At 62.6% G+C, this 18,814-nt stretch overlaps 3 protein-coding genes across 10 annotated transcripts in view; 1 reads left to right on the forward strand and 2 right to left on the reverse strand.

Moving 5' to 3' along the window:
- ANKRD52 (ankyrin repeat domain 52) overlaps positions 1 to 10,248 on the forward strand; it is a 31,000-nt gene extending 20,752 nt beyond the window's left edge. Inside the window, exons 28-29 of one of the 2 annotated variants that reach the window (XR_013924324.1) lie at positions 474 to 6,217; positions 6,951 to 10,248. Coding sequence is in view for 1 of the 2 variants with exons in the window: in XM_080368499.1 (XP_080224625.1) it covers positions 474 to 718 (245 nt within the window). In the remaining variant the exon portion in view is untranslated. Of the gene's footprint in view, positions 1 to 473 lie in introns of both variants that reach the window. The other variant, XM_080368499.1, reaches the window with a different exon arrangement.
- SLC39A5 (solute carrier family 39 member 5) lies at positions 1,680 to 16,759 on the reverse strand. Of its 6 annotated transcripts, XM_080368515.1 has the most exons (10): positions 14,733 to 16,759; positions 14,434 to 14,617; positions 14,140 to 14,314; positions 13,444 to 13,613; positions 13,209 to 13,346; positions 13,069 to 13,129; positions 12,783 to 12,995; positions 11,713 to 11,793; positions 11,451 to 11,641; positions 11,089 to 11,375 (listed from the first exon to the last, which is right to left on the reverse strand). In XM_080368515.1, the coding sequence occupies exons 1-10, from the start codon at positions 15,080 to 15,082 to the stop codon at positions 11,226 to 11,228; spliced, it is 1,713 nt and encodes a 570-aa protein (XP_080224641.1). In that variant the 5' UTR covers positions 15,083 to 16,759; the 3' UTR covers positions 11,089 to 11,225. The 6 variants fall into 6 exon arrangements, 5 of the variants coding, with proteins under 5 accessions (XP_080224639.1, XP_080224638.1, XP_080224637.1 ...); XM_080368513.1 differs by having other exon boundaries at positions 1,680 to 11,375; positions 11,451 to 11,793; positions 12,783 to 12,959; XM_080368512.1 differs by having other exon boundaries at positions 1,680 to 11,375; positions 11,451 to 11,793.
- Positions 16,760 to 16,887: 128 nt separating this feature from the next.
- On the reverse strand, positions 16,888 to 18,812 carry NABP2 (nucleic acid binding protein 2). Of its 2 annotated transcripts, XM_080368529.1 has the most exons (7): positions 18,688 to 18,794; positions 18,303 to 18,397; positions 18,083 to 18,221; positions 17,909 to 17,980; positions 17,738 to 17,819; positions 17,552 to 17,618; positions 16,888 to 17,433 (listed from the first exon to the last, which is right to left on the reverse strand). In XM_080368529.1, exons 2-7 carry the CDS (start codon positions 18,379 to 18,381, stop codon positions 17,261 to 17,263), a joined length of 612 nt encoding a protein of 203 aa, XP_080224655.1. In that variant the 5' UTR covers positions 18,382 to 18,397; positions 18,688 to 18,794; the 3' UTR covers positions 16,888 to 17,260. The 2 variants fall into 2 exon arrangements, with proteins under 2 accessions (XP_080224655.1, XP_080224656.1); XM_080368530.1 differs by lacking the exon at positions 17,909 to 17,980 and having other exon boundaries at positions 18,688 to 18,812.
- Between the last annotated feature and the right edge of the window lie 2 nt (positions 18,813 to 18,814).

Here is an 18,814-nt window from a genome sequence, read left to right on the forward strand (position 1 = left end):
CACCCCGCCATCCCCTGCAAAAGCATTTCCAGGTCCCGCAGGTGTTTGAAATTTGTTTTTTTTACCCACACCCCCCCCCGTGCATCTTCTGGTGGCTGGCTGCCTCTCCTGCCAGGCACAAAACCTGCCCAGCCTGAGCCAGCAATAAGCTGTTGACTCACTCGCAAGTTGGCAGAAACTGGTTGTTGTGGCCAGAAGCTTTTTCTCCCAGTGGTTCTTGCTCTGCTGGAATACCTTTAAGTTGTGGAAAACCGTCGTGTCTGCCATGCTGCCAGGGCTTCTCAGCCCCTTTTTATTCATCTCCTACTGATCCTGGCACACTTCAAAGCAGTTGCTGCGATTGCCGGTGCCCAGAAGCGGGGTCTTTTGAGATAGAGAAATATAACGCGGGGGGGGGAAAACCGCCCCGACCGAAGCGTTCCCCGGGGAAGGCGCCCACCCGGGGCGATCCCTCACCCCTGGATTTCTTCTAGGTCATACCCCAGCCTTGGCATGCGCCCCCAACAAGGACGTTGCCGACTGCCTGGCACTTATCCTCTCCACCATGAAGCCTTTCCCACCTAAAGACGCCATCAGCTCTTTCAGCTTCAACCTCCTCAAGAACTGCGGCATTGCAGCCAAAACCGCCGCCTGCGGGGCTCTGCCCAACGGCAGCACCTGCCCCTACAGCAAGGACCGGCACAATGCCATCGGCTTGGACGGCTGTTACTCGGAGTAGCTTAAACTATGGGTGACCTAATATCTTATTATATTTATTTAGAAATTCTATAAATATAGGGCACTTTAAAGGAGAACAAGACTGGGCAGGCCTTCTAGCGTGGCCGGGTAGACCAAGAGTTCAGAGCTTCCTCTTCTCACTGGATTGCCAGCGTGGTGCCAAAGCTGTTAATTGGTTTAACGAGCAGCTGGCAGTGCCGTTCCCATCCCCTGCCCTTTCGCAGCCCTCTCCCCGTCAGCGCGTGCTCGCACCCCTCCGACGGCAGGGCAGGAGAGGGATGCTGTGGGATTAGGGCTTTGCCCAGCCGAGGCGGGTACCACCATCCACTGGCCCGCAGATGGAAAGGGGTTCCCCCCCCCACCCCCCGGCCCAGAGCTTTCAGGGAGGGTTGAAATCAATTCTGGCATTTCCCAACGCCCTGTGCCAGCCTCCTGCCCTGCCTTGCCTGGGGGCTGCCCCCCAGGGCTGCCTCGAGCCCCCCGCTCCCTCCGGCTGGGATGGGGAAGCCTGAACTCTTGGTGGGATGGGGGGGGTGGGAGTCTTTGGGAATTGGCTGGTCTTGCAGGCGCTGGGGTGGGTGTTAGCTCCTGGCCAAGTGCCACTGTAACTGCTCCTCTCTTGCAATCACTTTTTTTCTCACGCTCATCCTTCGATTCCAATACAAACACTTGAATCAAGATCTACTGTACCTGGGACACTAAAATATCCTTTTGGCAGCTGTCATTTATATGCAAAAACGGGTGCTGCTGCCCAACCCCGCGGTCGGCTGGCTGCGGATGCGCTGCTGGAGCCTCCCTCCCCACACCAGGCACTTTAGGGATTCTGTTGGTTGGTTGTTGTTTTTTTTTTTTTTTTCCTTGGCAAAACGTCGGATCCTAAGAAATTATTCTTTTTTGAATTTTCGTTCTCTGTTTTGCGTGGCCGTTTCCACGCGAGAGTCAGTGTTGCTTTTTTTAAAAAAAAAGAAAAAAAGTTATTTATAAAGAAACGAGCATTTACCTTTAAAAAAACATCAAAAACCATAAAAAAAATTCTGAAAGTTTTAGCCTTTTAATAAGGAAAAAAATGCACTTCAAAGTCCTTATTCACAACCCTGAGTAAGTCTGTGTTTATTTTTCTAATGCAGCATCTTGGCAGGTTTATTAGCGTGCGTGTATGTGGGATCATTGTTTTTTGTTTCGGGTTTTCTTTTTTTAATTTTAGAAATCATATTTATAATGCAGGTTTGAGGCATTCGAGAACGTTGCACTGTTTGTTTTTTTGGGTTTTTTTTTTTTTCCATTGGTTTTTGGGTTTGGTTTTTTCCTTCTGAATTACTGTAACAGTATCGTGTGCAAAAAAACAATACTCTTTCTCCATATCACGAGTCTGTTCAAAGCCAAAGACTGGGATGCAGAGAACGAGAACGGGCTGACAGGGCAACAAGCATTTCGGGAACCGTCTTCTCCCCCGACCTCCTCTCCCTCCGCAGCCTTGCCGAAAGCCAGGAGCGCAGGGCTGGGGCTCCTGCCCCGTGGCCACCCCCGGGGGCATCCCAGCGTGATCCCACTGGGATGGGAGCAGGGAGAAAAGGATCCCTTTCTCCCCACCGAGTCCTCGGTGGCCGCTCGCCTCCTCTTTGCCGGCGAGACTGCGACGGGACGGCACGAGCCTTGCGCTGCGGCTCTTCTGCCCAGCGCTTCAGAGAGAAAAAGCATTTCCGTAACCAAAATAAGGTATTACGTCTTTTTTTCTTCTTCTTTTTTTTTTTTTTTTTTTAAATAGTTTCTAAATGAAGGTGGCTCCTGTTAGCGCAGTGTTTATCGGGTTTAGGTTGTGGTGTGGAGCGGGCGCTGGAGCCGGCCGTTCCCAGCGGAGGCTCCCGGTGGGTGAGGGTGCTGCTGGCAGCCCGCAGGGAGCGTCCCCTCGCACTGTTTCTTTCTTTTACCAAAGCCAAACTTTTAGAACCAAATAATGAAGTTTCAGTCTTGGCCTTTGGGTGATAAGCACATTTTCTTCATGTTTCACATAGGAGTTATTCCCAGAGGGGAGCGGGCTCGGGGGCTTCTCGTTGCTCTCGCTCTGCACCAGCTGCCGGCGGAGCTCGGTCCCCCCGGCCCGTTGCCCACCCGCACTTCGTTCAGCAAAGCACTTGAGATATTTGCCCTTGGCAAGATCTCGGAGCAGGAGGGATGCTCAGCCTGGTCCCTGGAGGGCTCCGGTCCCTGCGCGCTGGGGTCCGGGGTGCTTCTGACGGGCAAGGCTCCTCTGGCTGCTCCGGGGGGATTTTCCCGTTCCGGACCGCGAGCCCCGCTCCACCCCGCTCTCTGCAAGGTGGTGGCAACGGCTTGTTGGGCCAGTGGGTCCCCTCCTTTGGTGCCAGCGGAGGATCGTGTCCCTGGCCGACCGCATCTCCCCCTCCCCGCTCCCCCCCAACCCTCTAGCTTGAAAGAAAGTGTTAACCTTTCTGCACCGAATACCTCAGTTCGGAACCAGAATAAACTCACGAAACTTGAATAAAAAGATCCTTTTTGAAGATCCTTTTCAGTATTCTACAGAGGAGAACTGGAAAAAGAGACTTGTTTACATTGCTGTCAAGTCCGCACTTGCCTCTTGCAGCTCTTTCCCTTTCTGGGAGGAATTTAGGCATCACTTTATCTCTTCTCGCTGCTGGCCCTCACCCTCCCTGCAGGGCAGGAAAATGGGTCCAAAGTCCTGAGCTGTCGTCTTCAAGGGCTAAAGTACTTTTTCAGGCACACGGAGGGGCTGAGCTGCCACCGGCCCTGGTGCGGGCGACGATTCCCCGGGATGGGGACGGGTTCACAGCGGGGCAGACCCGGGGGCCGTGACAGCTCCATCCTCTTGAGCGATGCTCCAGCTCTCCCGGCGTCAGCTGGGAAAAGCTGGGAGGCACCGGCAGAGCTGGACCATCCCGCGCTGCACCCGCTGTCGGAGGGACGTGGCCGTGCCCCTCCTGCCCTGGTCCTCGATGCCGGGCGGCTTTAGCATCACCGGTGGGGGATGGGACTCCAGCACCGTTTCACTTGAACACAGCTTTTTCCTGTAGCCAGGGTGAGAGCGTTCCTTAGAGCACATGGAGAATGCTGCTTTTCCTTCACCTCCCCCCACCCCCCCCACCCCTTATTTTTTGGACTATTATTGTGGTTTTCAGTTTCTTGGTTTAGAGAAGAATACTGATCTCTCTTTTGGCCTTGTTTCTGTGCTACGACGTGTTACCTTCCGCTCAACATGACGACGAAAACTATGACGAGACAATCAATGTGATCTCTGTAAGGGCTTCTCCATTTCTTCTCTGCGGCACCATGCTTTATCTACGCGCGTTCTTTGCTCTTAGCGAGGATCTTTTTCTCCCCTCCCCTTGTGTCTTATTAAAAATAATAATAATAATGATAATAATAATAATAATGATGGAGGGAAACGAGGTTTCAGCAGCGCATCCGTAGCCTTGGGAGCACATGGGAGGAAACATTGGGGGGGGGGGAGGGGGGAAGGGGGGACGTGCGGCCAGTTTCCTTGCGGGTCCCAGTCTTGTTCTCCTTTAACGCTGTATTGTATACATTTGACAGCACAGCTTGACAATTTAAGTAATAATCGAAGTGTTTGGTAATAATGCATTATTTTGCTAAACGAGATTTGTGATGGTTTCCCTAGTGCATTGTAAAGAGGGATGGAGGGAAACTTCCGCTGCCCTGCCCCCACCCCACCCCCGACCCCTCGGCTGGGGGCTCCCCCAAATCTTCCTTCCCATGGACCTTGATGCCAAAGTTGGACCATTCCCGCTTAGCGTTCTGCCGGCGCCCGGCATCCATTTGGTGTAGCTTTCACCAAGCAGCGACTTTTTTGGCTTCCCCCACCCCCCACCCTGATACTTCAACCTCTTGGTTTTGAAGACGCAGGCACCGGATCACCCATCCCCCTCCGCTGCCCCCCAAAAAAAAGGAAGTTTCTCTCCGCCCCCTTGGTCCAAAGCACTTGCTTCAAGTAATAAGCACTTTTGTTAAAGCATGAGTCTGGATTCCCTTTAGCATCCCACGGGATTAGAGAGCAGCAAGAGCGGAAGGGATAAGAGAGTGTCTTTGGGTTTGGGTTTTTTTTTTTTTTTTAATTTTTTTTTTCATTTTTGATTTTAAAAAGTTTGTTTCTAGGGAATGAATGAACAAAGGGAAAGTTGCGTTTTTCGAGAGAGAAGTAAAAAAAAAAAAACCACACAAAAAAAAAAAAAAAAAAAAAAAAGAAGAAAACCAACAGCACAAATACATTTCAAAACTCAAAAGGTGTATTTGCACTGCCATTGCGAGAGAAAGGGGCTGCCAGCCCTGCGGCCCCGCTGAGCCATATAAACTGCTGACAAACACTGAATGTAACGTCCTTGCGGAGGGCAGCCCGGGGAGGCCGGGCTTGGCTTTATTCTTGACAGGCACTTCAATGAAAATTCAAAAATAACCTAACGAGGATGAGAATCTGGTTGGTGTTTCTTTTGTTGTCGCTGTTCCCCAGCTGCAGGCAATTGGAAAATTTTTGGGGTTTTCTATAGGAAAAATGTTTCCCCCTTTTCCCCATCCCCTTCTCCCCCTCTGCCCCATCCCTGTCCTGGACGGAGCATGGAGCTCCCTTGACCAAAAGCGAGATGCAGATGAGACACCCCCCTCCCACCCCAGCCCCCATCGACCACATCCTGGGGCTGGAATCCGGCAGATATAAAAGTAGCACTAAAAACAAAGCAAAATCTCCAAAAATACGGAACGAGTTTTGTTGGTCTTGGCTTTGTTTTTTTTATTTTTTATTTTTTTTTGGTTTTACAGTTTGTTTGAAACACTCGGAGTGTGACAGTGATTCTGCAGGTCCCCCGGGGTCCCCCAGCGTGTGCGGGGTCAGGTCTGAGTGAGAAACAAGTGGAAAACCAAAACAAAGAACAAAAAACTGCAAAGACCCCAGAAACAATCTTTTTCTTTTGATTTTATTGTGTCGTTTGGTGGGGCAGGGGGATGGGCCCAGGGAGCTCCCCTGGCTCGAGGCTCCCCGCGTCCCCCCGCCTGCCACAGGGACCACAAATGGGGGGGGACCTCAGGGGTCCCCCCCAGGCGCGACCGTCGGGGTGGGACCCGTGCAGGCTGCCAGCCCACACGCTCACCTTTGCCTTCAGTAAGAAACCAAAGGAAAAACCAACCCCTTCCATCCAGGATACTGGCACGGACACGCGGATTCTTTGGTTTGGGTTTGGGGTTTGGTTTTTTGTTTTTCTTCTTTTTCTTTCCTTTTTTCCCCTCCTTTTCGTTGTTTTTGTTTGTTTTTCTCCAAGGACGCGAGGAAGCTGTTCAAACCTCTTCTCCTGGCTGAATTTTTTCTGGGCTCAGCAGTGCTGGGTGCGCTTGAAAAGAGGAAAAAAAAGCAAAACAAACAAAAAAGACACCCCACAAAAACCGAAAAAAAACAAAAAACCCAACAAAGCTGAGACTTGGCCGAAGCATCGGCGGGAGCTTCGGAGCGGGGAGGCGGAGGGTAACGTATACACGAGGCGAGGGAGCTGCCGGGAGCTCGCCGAGGGGGAGCAGGGGCTCTTTGCATCGCGGCTTTTTAGTTCAACTAAAATCTGCGCGGATGAGGCTGGAACGGGATGGAGTGGGAGCCCCCGAGGGGCAGGGTGGGGAAGGGGGGATGCATCCCTAAGGATTCGAAGGCATCTGTAGCAAGCTCTGTGTCTTTACAATATCCTATGTGTAAATGCTGCACCTCTGTATATTATGCACATAAACATTTCTTTGAATAAGATAGGACAGACCTCATCAGCAGTCAGGTATAAATGACTTTTCCTCTTCTGTGTCTCGGTGTTCTGGCGTGCGTGTGTGTGCAAGCGGTTCATGTGCGGGTTCGTGTGTCTGGCCATTGTCTGAGCTTCCCGCGCAGGGGAGGTGGAGGGGGAAAAACAAAAAAAAACAACAACAAAAAAAAAACAAAACAAAAAAAAAAAAAAGAGGAAAAATAGCCTTACTCGACCCAGTCGTATCGATATTGTTCATCAACTTGAAAATAATAAAGTTCAATGCATGGAAGAGCCGCGGTGCATGGCCGTGGGTGTGATGTTTTGGAGATCCAGGATGCCGAGCGTCTTGTGCATCCCAAAGCTCTCGGTGCTGTTGGGGTTTCTCCTGTAGCTGCAGAGGGTGGGCGGCTGCCTCGAGGGCCGGGTCCTTCCTCCTGTCCTTTTCATATTTTTTTTCTTTTTTTCCTGAAGCCGTAGGGAGCGAATTCCTCTCGGTTTGACCAAAACTGCCATTTCTGTGGTGCTCTGCACTTGGTCTCCAGGGCTTGTCGTCGGTCCTGGGAGCGCCGGGGTGCTGCAGGTCCTCACCGTGCTGCTCTGCCTGCCCGTGGCCGGCACTGCCCGTCCGCCCGCAGACCTGCTGCTGGCGTCCTCGCCGCGAGAGCCAAAGGACGTGGAGATGGAGCCGCCGGTCTGGTTAGTCCGAGTCAGCTGAAACGCGGTGGCTGGTGGAGGGGTCCCAGCCTCGCCGCAGGATGGGGCGGGTGGGCACCACTGGGGCAGCTGGATGCTGGCAGCATCCCGTTCCTGAATTTTGCACTATGTGAAATGTGGCCAGTGTAGGACGTTAGGGGGTGTGGAGGGGGCACGCTGCCCCGCTCCTGCCTGCAAGAAACCTGGGGAGAGTGGGGGTGACCAAAAGCAAAAGGTGGCGCAGGCTGGTGGTGGCTGCGAGGGTCCCGACAGGCTGGGAGCTACGGTGCAGGGAGCTCGGGGGGGGGGGGGTGTGTGTTAAGACAAAACCAGAGCCGGTCCTGAGCGTGGGACTTGAGAATGTTTTTCCTGCTTGAAGGTACCAACCAGAACGGTTGCGTTCTTCAGCATCCCCCGTCGCGTGCCGGAGCCGGGTGGGGGGGGTGCTGTGCAGGGGCTGGGGGGTGCTGTGCAGGGGCTGGCTGTGGCTGCGAGTGGAACGGTGCTCAGAGCCGGTCCTTGTCCTTCTGTGTCCCAAAAACTTCCCGCGTGCCCTGTCACGGTTCCCTTGGCCCTTACCAGCGTGGGGCTCAGCGGAGGGGAGGTGGGGTGGGCAGAGGGGGGCTCAGGGCAAAACCTGGGGCCCAGCTGGTTTGGCGAGGGGATGGAGCCTGAATTCCAGCCTGGCAGGCGGGTCCTTCCCAGGGTCACATCCTTGCTTGTCCCCCTGGGCCGGCATCCCACGGCGGCCGTGCTGTGCTGCAGCTGGTGGGCACACACGTCCCGAAGCGACCTCGGCAGCGCGGGCTTGAAAATTGCACTGAAATTGTTCCGTGCCAGTCCCTCTCCCCCCCCAGCTGACCGGGATTTCTAGTTTGAGCCCTCTGTTTCTCCTGCCAGCCTGCGTTCCCTCTCCTGCACGCCCCAAACCCACCGAGGCTCCCGTTCCCAGTGGTGAGAGCCAGGAGCTCCCACCGCATCCCAGCGCGACGGAGCAGGGACTGGGCAGGGAGCTGCCTGGCCTGTGGCGGGGGAGCTTCCCGACACTTCCCCGCTCTTTGTGTCCAGCAAACGTCATTGAACGCGGCAGGGCATCGGGCTGGATCCCGCCGTGGGCTGGGATTTCGCGTGAGTTGGTGTCTGGGCAGGGCTGGCCGTTAAATAGTATGTGTGTGCCGGGGGGATCCAGTGCTGCCGGTTGGAGACCCCCTGGATCCCGGCGTTCCGAGACCTCTCCAGGGTCCGGAGCGTGGCTCCGTGTACCCCTGTGCGTGCGCCTGCTTCCCCTCAGCCAGCACCCCCGTAGCTCTAAGGATTTCAGAGCCCTCCAAGACTCCTTGCAAAAAGTCCTTTTCAAGTCATTCGGTCAGTTCTTCCCTTCCTTTTTCCTCCTTGATACGTCTGGAAGGGAGTTTTACGGAGATTTGCTTCGTTTCTCACCCGTCCCGCAGCAGGGGAGCACAGGCTGGTAGCGGAGGGCTCGGACCCCCGGCCCCCTGCAGCCGGGTCTGGCACCGGGCGACCCGCAGCCTTTCGGCTGGTCCCACCGGCTGGTCCACGTTTGATGCCTGTTACATCCCTCTGGGACCATATTTTGATGCCCTCTGGCTGCTCCGGGGAGGCAGTGGTGGGTCCTCTGCCCGTCGCTCGTCCCTCGTGGGTGTCCAGTGCGGTGGGTGTCAGGAGGGGTCTCGGGCATCTCCGTGTCCGGCTGCGGATGAGCCAAACGCGGGGAGCGGGTGCTGGCGCTCGGCAGAGCCGCTCCTCGGGCATCCCCGAAGCAATCGGCACCGGGCTGCCCTTGTGGGGACTGAAGCCCACCCTCAGTCACCACAGGCTGGGGAGCAGCAGGGACATTCGCTCGTCCCCTCGGCTGCACCCCAGAGCCCGGAGCGCTGCCGGCGCCTTGGACGCTCCGGTCCCTGGTGCTGGATTTTGGGCTGTTTCAGACCTTTGGAGGGGGCAGAGTGCGACGTTCCCAGGGGAGAGGACCTGAGCTGGTTCCTCTCCCAGCTCCGTCTGCTCTGGGCACCCCGAGCCCCTGCGCTTCAGGGGTGCCCTGGTGCGAGAGACCCCAGGGATGGGGGGCACCGATCCCCCCATCCGCCCTGTGCCGGGCTGGCCGGCTGCGTCCAGAGAGGAGCTCTGTGCCGTGGGAAGAGCCAGGGCGGGATGGCGGAGCCTCTTCGGGCTCATTTGTGGGGTGTTAGATAACGAAGAGCTGCTTGAATTTGCGTTTTCTCTGCACTGTTCACACCTACCTCTGGCAATAGCGGGGCTGGGGCGCGGGGCTGGGGAAATCCTTTCCCACCTCACGGCGCTGGAGCACGGCTGCGGCACACGCAGCGAGGGCAGGAGCCACCGGGCTCTACCCGTACCAGGCAAGCCCCCATCTCCCGGCACGGCAAGGTGGGGGTCGAGGGGGAGAGCGGCCTCAGGTGAGCCCCTCACCCCCCAGCCCCCCCCCCCGCCCCGCTCGGTGCCCGTGCCAGCCCCGCACGCTTAGCATCACCCGCGTGTCCCTGGGTAGCAGCTGCTCCGTCTCCTCCGAAGGTGTTTTTATTTTAACTCCCCGGCTTCGTTCCCCTCTGGTGCACTGAAATGTGGAACCTGCTGAGCAAAAAGCAGCGTGCGGTCGCGCTGATGTTCGTCAGCAGCGTGGCCTTAATTGGCAGCCGTTCTTGCTGAGGGCCTTTAACGTGGATGCCTTTGTCCTTGGGCAGGGAGGGAGAGGCGAGCGTGCCAGCGTCAGGGGACGGTGCCCGAAGCGTCCCCGCCATCGGCACCGTCCCCAGCTGGCAGAGGCAGGGTCCGCGCTCTGTCCTGCGGTACAGATCCCGGCGTCGATCCCGGCGCCGATCCCGGTGGTTCAGGCGTCTCCCTCCCCTCTGTAGGTGCTTCATCCTTCAACCACTGGTTCAAAGCACAAGTGCGTGGCCCGGCGAGGAGGGCTCCGCTCTGGGGGGCACGCGGGGGCTCCCAGCCCCTCGTCCCCCCTGCACACCCACCCTGTGAGACCTGCCGCAAGTAGGGTAGAATTTTGATGTGCAATGTAAAAAAAAAAAAAAAAAAAGAAGTATGAAATCCCCCCGGGGCCGTCGCGGCGGCCTCGAGGTGCCGGGTGCCTTGGTGGGCAAACTGAGCCATGTCCCCCCACGCTTGCTGGGTTCTCGCTCTTCTCCGGAGCAGGCGCCCCAGAGAGCCCCGAAATCAGCCCCCCCCCCCCCCCCCCCCCCCCCCCCAGCCAAGCACTTGTCTCTGGGCAGAGGAAACCGGAGCGAGCAGAATCCCAGCGTGTGGGGCGAGGGGAACGCAGAACCGTTCAGCCCCCGGGCTGCCCTAGGGGCGGTATGTAGGAGAAGGAAATCAGCCCAACAAGCCATCCGTCTCCGCCGCGCAGACGCTACCCCCTCAGCTCCTCACCCCTGCCTGAGCCTAGTGAGCGGTGACTTTTGTCTCAGATATGTTCCATATATGTATTTTCAGAAATCCTGCATCACCTTCGGGGAGGGAGGGAGGGAGGGAGGGGGGGAGGGGGGGTGGGAAAGGAACTACAAAGAAATAAAAAAAAAATAGAAAGGAAAAAAAGAAAAAAAGAAAAAAGCATTCAGACTTGATCTATTTTATACAATGTAAGCTGCGACCAAGTCCTGTTATTCATATTGTGGCTTTGAATCAATTATGTTTATTAAAATGCTATTGCTTCTATGTCCTGTCGTCCTTTCTCCGCTAAAGGCTGGTCCAGGGCGAGCGGGAAGGGGACACTCACTCGGTGTCACCCCGGAGCAGGACATGCGAGTGCCCCACTGCCATCCCACCCTGGGGGGCACTGGGCGCCCTGGGAGGGGACACGGGGCGCAAAAAGGGGACCCCACATCCTCTCCCCCCACGGAGCCTTCCAGGGATGGCGGCTGCTGCTGAGGGTCTCGGGAGGAGGGGAGACAGTCCAGTCCTGGGGGCGTGCTGAGGGTCCTGCCGTCCTTCCAGCTGAGCCGCCGTGCTTCCCTGCTCCGGGTGGCCGTGGGGGCGCGTGGGGCCAAGCCCCGGGGATGCTCAGGGCTGCAGCCAGGCATGGATGTGTCCCTCGGCGAGGGCGATGCCCAGCATGATGCCGCTGCCCAGCAGGAACCCCGTGTTCTGCAGGAGGAAGCAGCCCCAGGTGCCCTCGCCAGGGGTCTCGGCACGCCGCAGCGTCTCAGGGAGCTGGGGCAGAGCAGGGGCTCAGTGGGGCCGGCACGGGGTCCAGCACCCTGGCCGTCCCCCCAGCCTCCCCCTTACCATGTCAGCCAAGGCAACGTAGAGGAAGATGCCGGCGGTGGTGGTGAGGATCCAGGGGGTGAGGTGGGATGCGCTCTGCCCCACGGCCACCCCCACCGCTGCCCCCAGGCAGGAGAGCAGGGCCGAGAGCAGGTTGAGGAGCAGGATGGTGCGGGGAGCCGTGCCCGCCCGGAGCAGCACTGCCAGGTCACCTGCGGCAAGAGGAGGGTGGGTGGTGGGGGGCCACGGGGGTGCCAGGGCTGGGGGGGGACCAGACACCTACCCAGCTCGTGAGGCAGCTCGTGGCAGAGCACGGCCAGCGCGGTGCTGAGGCCGCTGGAGAGGCTGTGGGAGAAGGCGGCACCTGCGGGAAGAGGGTCCTTCGCCCCAGACCTGCATGGACCCTGTGCCCCTGGGCACCGTGCACCCTGGGCACTCCTCCTGTCCCTGTCCCTGTGCCTCAACGCACTGTGCACCCCGTGCACTGCTGTCCCTGTGCCCCGATGCACTGCACGCCCTGTACACCCCTGTGGCTCAGCGCACTGTGGGCCCCTGTCCCTGTGCACCCCTTGTCCCCCTGTCCCTGTGCCCCGATGCACCATGCACACCATGCACCAATTGTCCCCCTGTCCCTGTCCCCCGATGCACTAGCACCCTGGGCACCCCCTGTCCCTGTGCCTCAACGCACCATGCACTTCTGTCCCTGTGCACCCCCTGTCCCTGTGCACCCCTTGCCCCTCTCTCCCTGTGCCCCAATGCACTGGCACCCTGTGCACCCCTGTCCCTGTGCACCCCTTGTGTCCCTGTCCCTGTGCCTCAACGCACTGTGCACCCCGTGCACCGCTGTCCCTGTGCCCCGATGCACCGCACGCCCTGTACACCCCTGTGGCTCAGTGCACTGTGGGCCCCTGTCCCTGTGCACCCCTTGTCCCCCTGTCCCTGTGCACCGATGCACCAGCACCCCCTGCACTCCTGTCCCTGTGCACCTCCTGTCCCTGTGCACCCCTTGTCTTCCTGTCCCTGTGCCCCAATGCATCGACACCCTGCGCACCCCTATCCCTGTGCCCCGATGCACCATGCACCCCATGCACCAATTGTCCCCCTGTCCCTGTCCCCGGATGCACCAGCACCCTGTGCACGCCTGTCCCTGTGCACCCCTTGCCCCTCTCTCCCTGTGCCCCGATGCACCAGCACCCCGTGCACCCCTGTCCCCGTGCACCCCTGTCCCCGTGCACCCCTGTCCCTGTGCACCCCTGTCCCCGTGCACCCCTGTCCCCGTGCACCCCTGTCCCTGTGCACCCCTGTCCCCGTGCGCTCCTTGTCCCCCTGGCTCCGTCTCCCCGTGCCCCTCACCGATGGCCAGCCCATCCGTCAGGTTGTGGACCCCGTCGCCCAGCACCACCATCCAGACAATGTCAGCAGCCCCGGGGCTGAGGGGCAGCGTGGGGCCATGGGAGTGTCCGTGGGAGTGTCCGTGGAGGTGCCCGTGGGGGTGCCCGTGGGGGTGCCCGTGGGGGCTGAGCTCCAGTTCTGGCTCCGGTGCCGTCAGGTGTCGCAGCTCGGCCCCTGCGGTGGGAGAGATGTGGGGTGGGGGCCAGGGCCGGGGGCTACGGGCACTGCAGGGGGCGAGGGGTCCTACCTCCTCGGGATGGTGCCGGGGCCCCCACGACCACACTGGGGGTCTCTCCAGGGGAGCGTCCCTGGGGAAGGCAGAGGCGTTGGGTGCAAAGCCGGAGCCAGTGGCAGCCCCCCGCCCTCCCCAGCGCACGTGGCTCTCACCGTGGCCCCCCGGCTCCGCCGCAGCATCCCCAGGAGCAGCTCCACCAGGAAGAGCAGGTAGATGCCCCCCAGCACCGCCAGCCCCTGCAGCACCGCAGCCCCTGGCTCCGCCGGTGTCTCCTGGTGCCCCCCCTGGGCCTGGACACGGGTGACCGGGTGGCTCAGGAGACCCCGACACCCCGGTCCCCCCCGGGTGCCCCACGCCACCTGCAGCCTGCGGGGTGGGGGTACCTACGTGGGGCCAGAGGTGGAGCAGGGCATCCCCGCAGAGCGTCCCCACGGCCAGCGCCACCAGGAAGGCCAGCAGCGAGCGGAAGAAGCTGCGGCTCAGCAGTGGGACCAGGACGACGGCCAGGGCGGAGGGCACGCTGACAAAGGTGACGGCCAGGAGCCCCCAGCCCAGCGCTGCGGGGCGGGTGAGACCGGCATGGCTGGAGCAGGAGGGTGCAGGACCCCCAGGGATGGGGATGCAGGATGGGGGTCCTTGGGGATGCAGGGATGGGGACTCCAGGAGTGGGAATGTGGGGGGATGGGAACTTGGGGCTGGGGCACGGATGCAGGAATGGTCGATGCAGGGATGGGGTGACAGGGACTGGGGATGTGGGGAGTCACCTCTGGAGGGATCCAGGGTGGCGGTGAAGGGCTGGGGGAGCTGGTGGTGGAGGAGCCGGGGATGGGGACGCAGGGACAAGATCCACAGGGTGCAGGGACAGGGGACACGGCGACCAGACAGGGGGTACCTGGGGATGGGGGTGCAGGGACAAGGTCCACAGGGTGCAGGGACAGGGGACATGGGGACCAGACAGGGGGTACCTGGGGACAGGGATGCAGCGATGCGAGACCCAGGGTGATGACAGCCCTGGGAATGGGGCTGCAGGGACTGGGGACCCAACGGGGCTGGGGGCCAGCGAGGGGCCCGGGTTGGGGTTACCTGGCCACAGGGCCCCCCCCGGGGGAGGCAGCGTCACCTCATCGCTGTGCTGGATGCAGACGCGGCTGTCGATCTGGTAGAGCAGGGCCGGGCAGAGGAGGGTGAACTGCTCCGGCGTCAGCTGCGGCACCGCGTCCAGCCCAAAATTCACCAGCAGCTGGGTGACATTGAGGCACTGGGGGGGGGGGGTAGTGGTGGGTGGCGCTGGGGGGGGTGTGCCCAGCTCCTGGGTCCCGCTGTGGCCCCCCAGGGGCTCCCAGCATGTGGCAGCGGGTGCCCCCCAGCCCCACTCACGTCGTCGTGCGGGTGGTCCACGCTGGAGTGCTCCAAGCCCAGCACCCTCCCCAGCAGGCTCAGGCCAGGCTGGTCCCGCCGGGGGGGTGGTGGGGGGGCCCCGTGGCTCCCAGGGGTGACCCCAGCACTGGGGGGCTCAACGGGCACCGGCTTCATCCAGCTTTTTGTCTGGGATGGCCGCGGGCTGGGTGGGGGGCCATGAGCACGAATGAGCCACCCCATGTCACGCCAAGCTTTGGGGGCAGCCCCCCGGCAGCGGGCAAGGCAGGGGGGGGTGCGGGGGGTGCGTTTCCAGGTACCTGGAGGGGCGGTTGGGTGGCGGGGTGCTGGGTGCCGGGTCCCCGCCATGCTCCCAGAGGGGGTGCCGGTGCCGGTGCTTCTCCTCCTGCACCTCCAGCAGGTCGAGGTGGCTGACGTGGCCATGGCCGAGCTCCTCGTGCTGGATCTGCACCACCTGCACGCGGCCCAGCCCCAGGCTGCCCAGCAGCCGCGCCAGCCCCTCGAAGGGCAGCGTCCCGTTGGCCCCGTACTGCCCGAAGAGCTGCTGCAGGTAGTAGCCGTGCTCCTGCGCCGCGTCCTGCCCCGGCCCCCCCCCGGCCCCCAGAGCCAGCAGCCCCAGGGCGCCCAGGAGGAGCCCAGGGGGGCCCATGGGGCCGGATCCTGCAGGCAGCGGCGGGGGTCCCCGGCAGAGCTGGGGGAGAAAAGGGCGCTGGTGCGAAGGCGGTGGGAGCTGCGGTGTCCCCAAGCCCCCTCGCCGGCCCGTGGGGTGTAGATGTGGGGGTGTCCCCCCGCCCTGGGGACAGCTGGAAAGCAACAGGTGGCACCAGGGACATGGCGGGGGACATGTGGCCCTGCACCGGGGCGCAGGGACACCCACGGGGGAGCGGGGCTGGGGGGCTGGGCAAGGCCACCGGCTGTCCTTGTGCCCCCCATCAAGGGACAGGGGCTGGGGGGGCAGGCAAGGCCACCATCGTGCCCCCCATCACGGGACAGGGGCTGGGGGGGCAGGCAAGGCCACCATCGTGCCCCCCATCACGGGACAGGGGCTGGGGGGGCAGGCAAGGCCACCATCGTGCCCCCCATCAAGGGACAGGGGCTGGGGGGACTGGGTAAGGCCACCAGCTGTCCCTGTGCCCCCATCAAGGGACAGGGGCTGGGGGGACTGGGCAAGGCCACCAGCTGTCCCTGTGCCCCCCATCACGGGACAGGGGCTGGGGGGACTGGTCAAGGCCACCATCGTGCCCCCCATCAAGGGACAGGGGCTGGGGGGACTGGGCAAGGCCACCAGCTGTCCCTGTGCCCCCCATCAAGGGACAAGGGCTGGGGGGGCAGGCAAGGCCACCATCGTGCCCCCCATCACAGGACAGGGGCTGGGGGGACTGGGTAAGGCCACCAGCTGTCCCTGTGCCCCCCATCACGGGACAGGGGCTGGGGGGACTGGGCAAGGCCACCAGCTGTCCCTGTGCCCCCCATCACGGGACAGGGGCTGGGGGGACTGGGCAAGGCCACCAGCTGTCCCTGTGTCCCCCATCAAGGGACACCCACCCTGGAGTGGGGCTGGGGGCCGGGCAAGGCCACCGGCTGTCCTCATGCTCCCCATCGACTGGGCTGCCAGGGTGGGCGATGGGGGGGGGGGGGGGCGTGGGGACAAGGCTGGGGGACACACGCGGTGACACTTGTCCTTGAGGGGAAGGTTTTGCAACTGGGGCAGCTTTTGTGTTGGAGTTAATGTTTCACCGGGCAGGGAGATAACGCTGGTGGCACCCCCCCAGCAGGGCGCGCGCTCCCCCAGCCCCCCACCCGCGCCCCCCAGGCACCCACCCACAGCCCCACCGTGGCCGCATCCCCCACCCCACCCCACCCCCTCCAGCTCCCACCCCACCGTGGGGGCTGTGGGAACAGCAAAGCGCGGGCGGGATGGCCGTGGGGTCCGTCCGCCCCACTCCACGTGGGACCCGGACCCACCGATGCCGTGGGGCCGGGAAAATCCCGTGACTCCGGGAGCTGGCGCCCCACCGCCATCCCCACCGCGGCGCGAGGCGCCAGGGGTGCCCCCACCCTCCCCAGAGCTGACCCCCCCCCCACCTTGGTGGGTCTCACGGCATCATCCCATCTGCGGGGCCACGTCCCGCTGGGTACCACGCCGGCATCGCCTGCGCCCCCCAGCACCCCCCCCACTGCGCCCCCCACCCAGGGTCTCACCTGGGGCCGCGCTGTGCCGATGGCGGGGGCGGGGGGGCCACGCCACTGCCCGTCCCCCGTCCCCGTGCCACGGCCGCACCGTCTGCTGCACCCGAACTGGGGGGGGGGGGGGGGGGGGCAAGGGTCACCAGGCGCTGCTCCCAGCCACCCCCCGTGGCGGGAGGGGCCACGGGGAGGGCCTTAAAGGGCGAGGGGGGCCCGGACCCCCCGCCCCGGGGCTGGGGGTGGCGAGCAGGCGAGGCCAGGCAGGTCAGCCTTCATTAATCAACATTTATTAACACCCGCCCCAACAGGTCCCAGGCGCCTGCCTTGGCACACACGAGGGCAGGCGGTGGCTGGGTGCGGGGGGGCACAGCCCGGGGGGGGGGGGCTGTGGACCCCCAGACCCAGGGGTGGCCGGGCTGCAGTCACGCGGCTCAGCCCCGTCCTGCCCGGGACCCCCGAGCCCAGCCGGCCCAGGACTGGGGGACCCAGGCCACCCTCGCCCCCCCTGGAGGCACGTGAGTGGGGCCAGGGGGGCCCAGCCAGCCCCCTCCTCACCCTGGGGGCTGCTCAGGGCCGGGGACCCCCCCTCAAACTGTACCGGGGAGTGGAGGGAGAGGGGCCGTGGGGGGGTCCCAGCCCGTTATCTTTTGCTGCTCCTCCGCGTCTCCTTGCCATTGCTGACGGGGCCGGCGGCAGGGCCGGGGTGGCCGGGCTGGCTGCGGGTGATGCGGCCGCTGGGGGGGTGCGCGGGAGCGCTGGGGGGGTGCGCAGGGACCCCCGGGCTCAGCCCGTTCCCGTTCTGGCTGTCGGGGGCTGGAAGCGGAGCAGAACACCAGGAGGAAGGTGATGTTGGAGGCACCCTCGAGCTGGGGGGTGACACCCGGGGGTCCCTCCTATGTCCCCAAGGTGGGGAGGGGGCTGTGTGACCTACCTGGGGGTGCTGCGGGGGGGCCCTGGCTGGTTTGTGAAGCAGCCGGACTCACGCTCTCGTTCTGGGCCTGCAGAGGAGATGGTGACACCCCAGGTGACACCCCATGTGCCGGAGCGGTCGCGCTCGGGGGGCCAGGGGGTCTTGGTGGTGCCAGCTTGGCCCCCCCACCCCCCACCCCCAACTCACCCCTTTGCTCTGCGACTGCTGCGCCACGTACTCGGGGTTGGGCTCGCTGAAGTTGGGCACCTCGGAGTAGACCATGCAGAACCTGCCAGCAAAGGGGGGCGATGGGGTCCCCCTGCTGCCCCCCAGCCCCCCCCCCCCCAACTCCAGCGAGACCCCCGGCCCCCTCCTTACTCGCCAATCTTCTGCAGGTCACCTCCGCGCCCCGTGTAGAGGGTCAGGCAGCCCTTGAAGACAGACGCATACCTGGGGGGGGAAGGGTCGGGGGCGTCAGGCTGGGGGTGTCAGGCCGGGGTGAGCGTTTGGGGGGTGGGTGGGGACCCCGGGGGTGCCCCCTCCCCGTCCTACCCCTTGGTGAGGCGGATGATGTCGCCGGGCTGGATGAGGTTCCCCACATCGTCCCACACCGAGATGTTGATGCTGCCCGTCTTGTCGGCCACCTTGCAGGTCCGCACCTCGTGCCCGTCCTTCGTCTTCGTCACCCGGCCTGGGGGTGGCAGGGGGTCAGGGGGGCGGGGGGGGGGGCGCGTGGCCCCGGCCCGCCCCCCCCCCCCACCATCACACCCACCCGTCTCCAGCACGATGAAGATGAGGTTGAGGTTCTTCAGCCCCGGTTTCACGTCCTTCACCAGCGTCTCGGTGCTCATGGTGCCGGCGGGGGCCCTGCAGACGCAGCCGTCACCCCCAGCCCCACAAGGGGACACCGCGGGGTGGGGGGGGACTCACCCCCTGGCGCCCCCGGGACGGGCCCCCGGGGATGGGGCTCAGCCAGCGGCAGGGGCAGCACCGCTGGGACCACCGGGCTCTGGGGCTACCGGGGAGGGGGCTACCAGGGAGGGGGCTACTGGGCCCAGGCCCGGGCGTCCTCGGGGCCCTGCCCTCCCGCCCCGCCGCCAGGGGGCGCTCACCGGCCCTGCCCGTGCTGCCCCCCCCGCCCCGCTGCGCGCGCTGACCTGCCGGAGCGCCGCTGCCGCGGGCACTCCCGGAAGTTGCCGGCCGCCACCTCAGGCGGCCAATCAGCGCGCCGGGGTCGGAGGACGTGCCTCTTCTCTGACCAATAGCAGTGCAATAACAGAAGAA

The sequence above is a fragment of the Falco punctatus genome, assembly GCF_963210335.1.
Source record: "Falco punctatus genome assembly, chromosome: 18".
Taxonomy (NCBI): Eukaryota; Metazoa; Chordata; class Aves; order Falconiformes; family Falconidae; genus Falco; species Falco punctatus.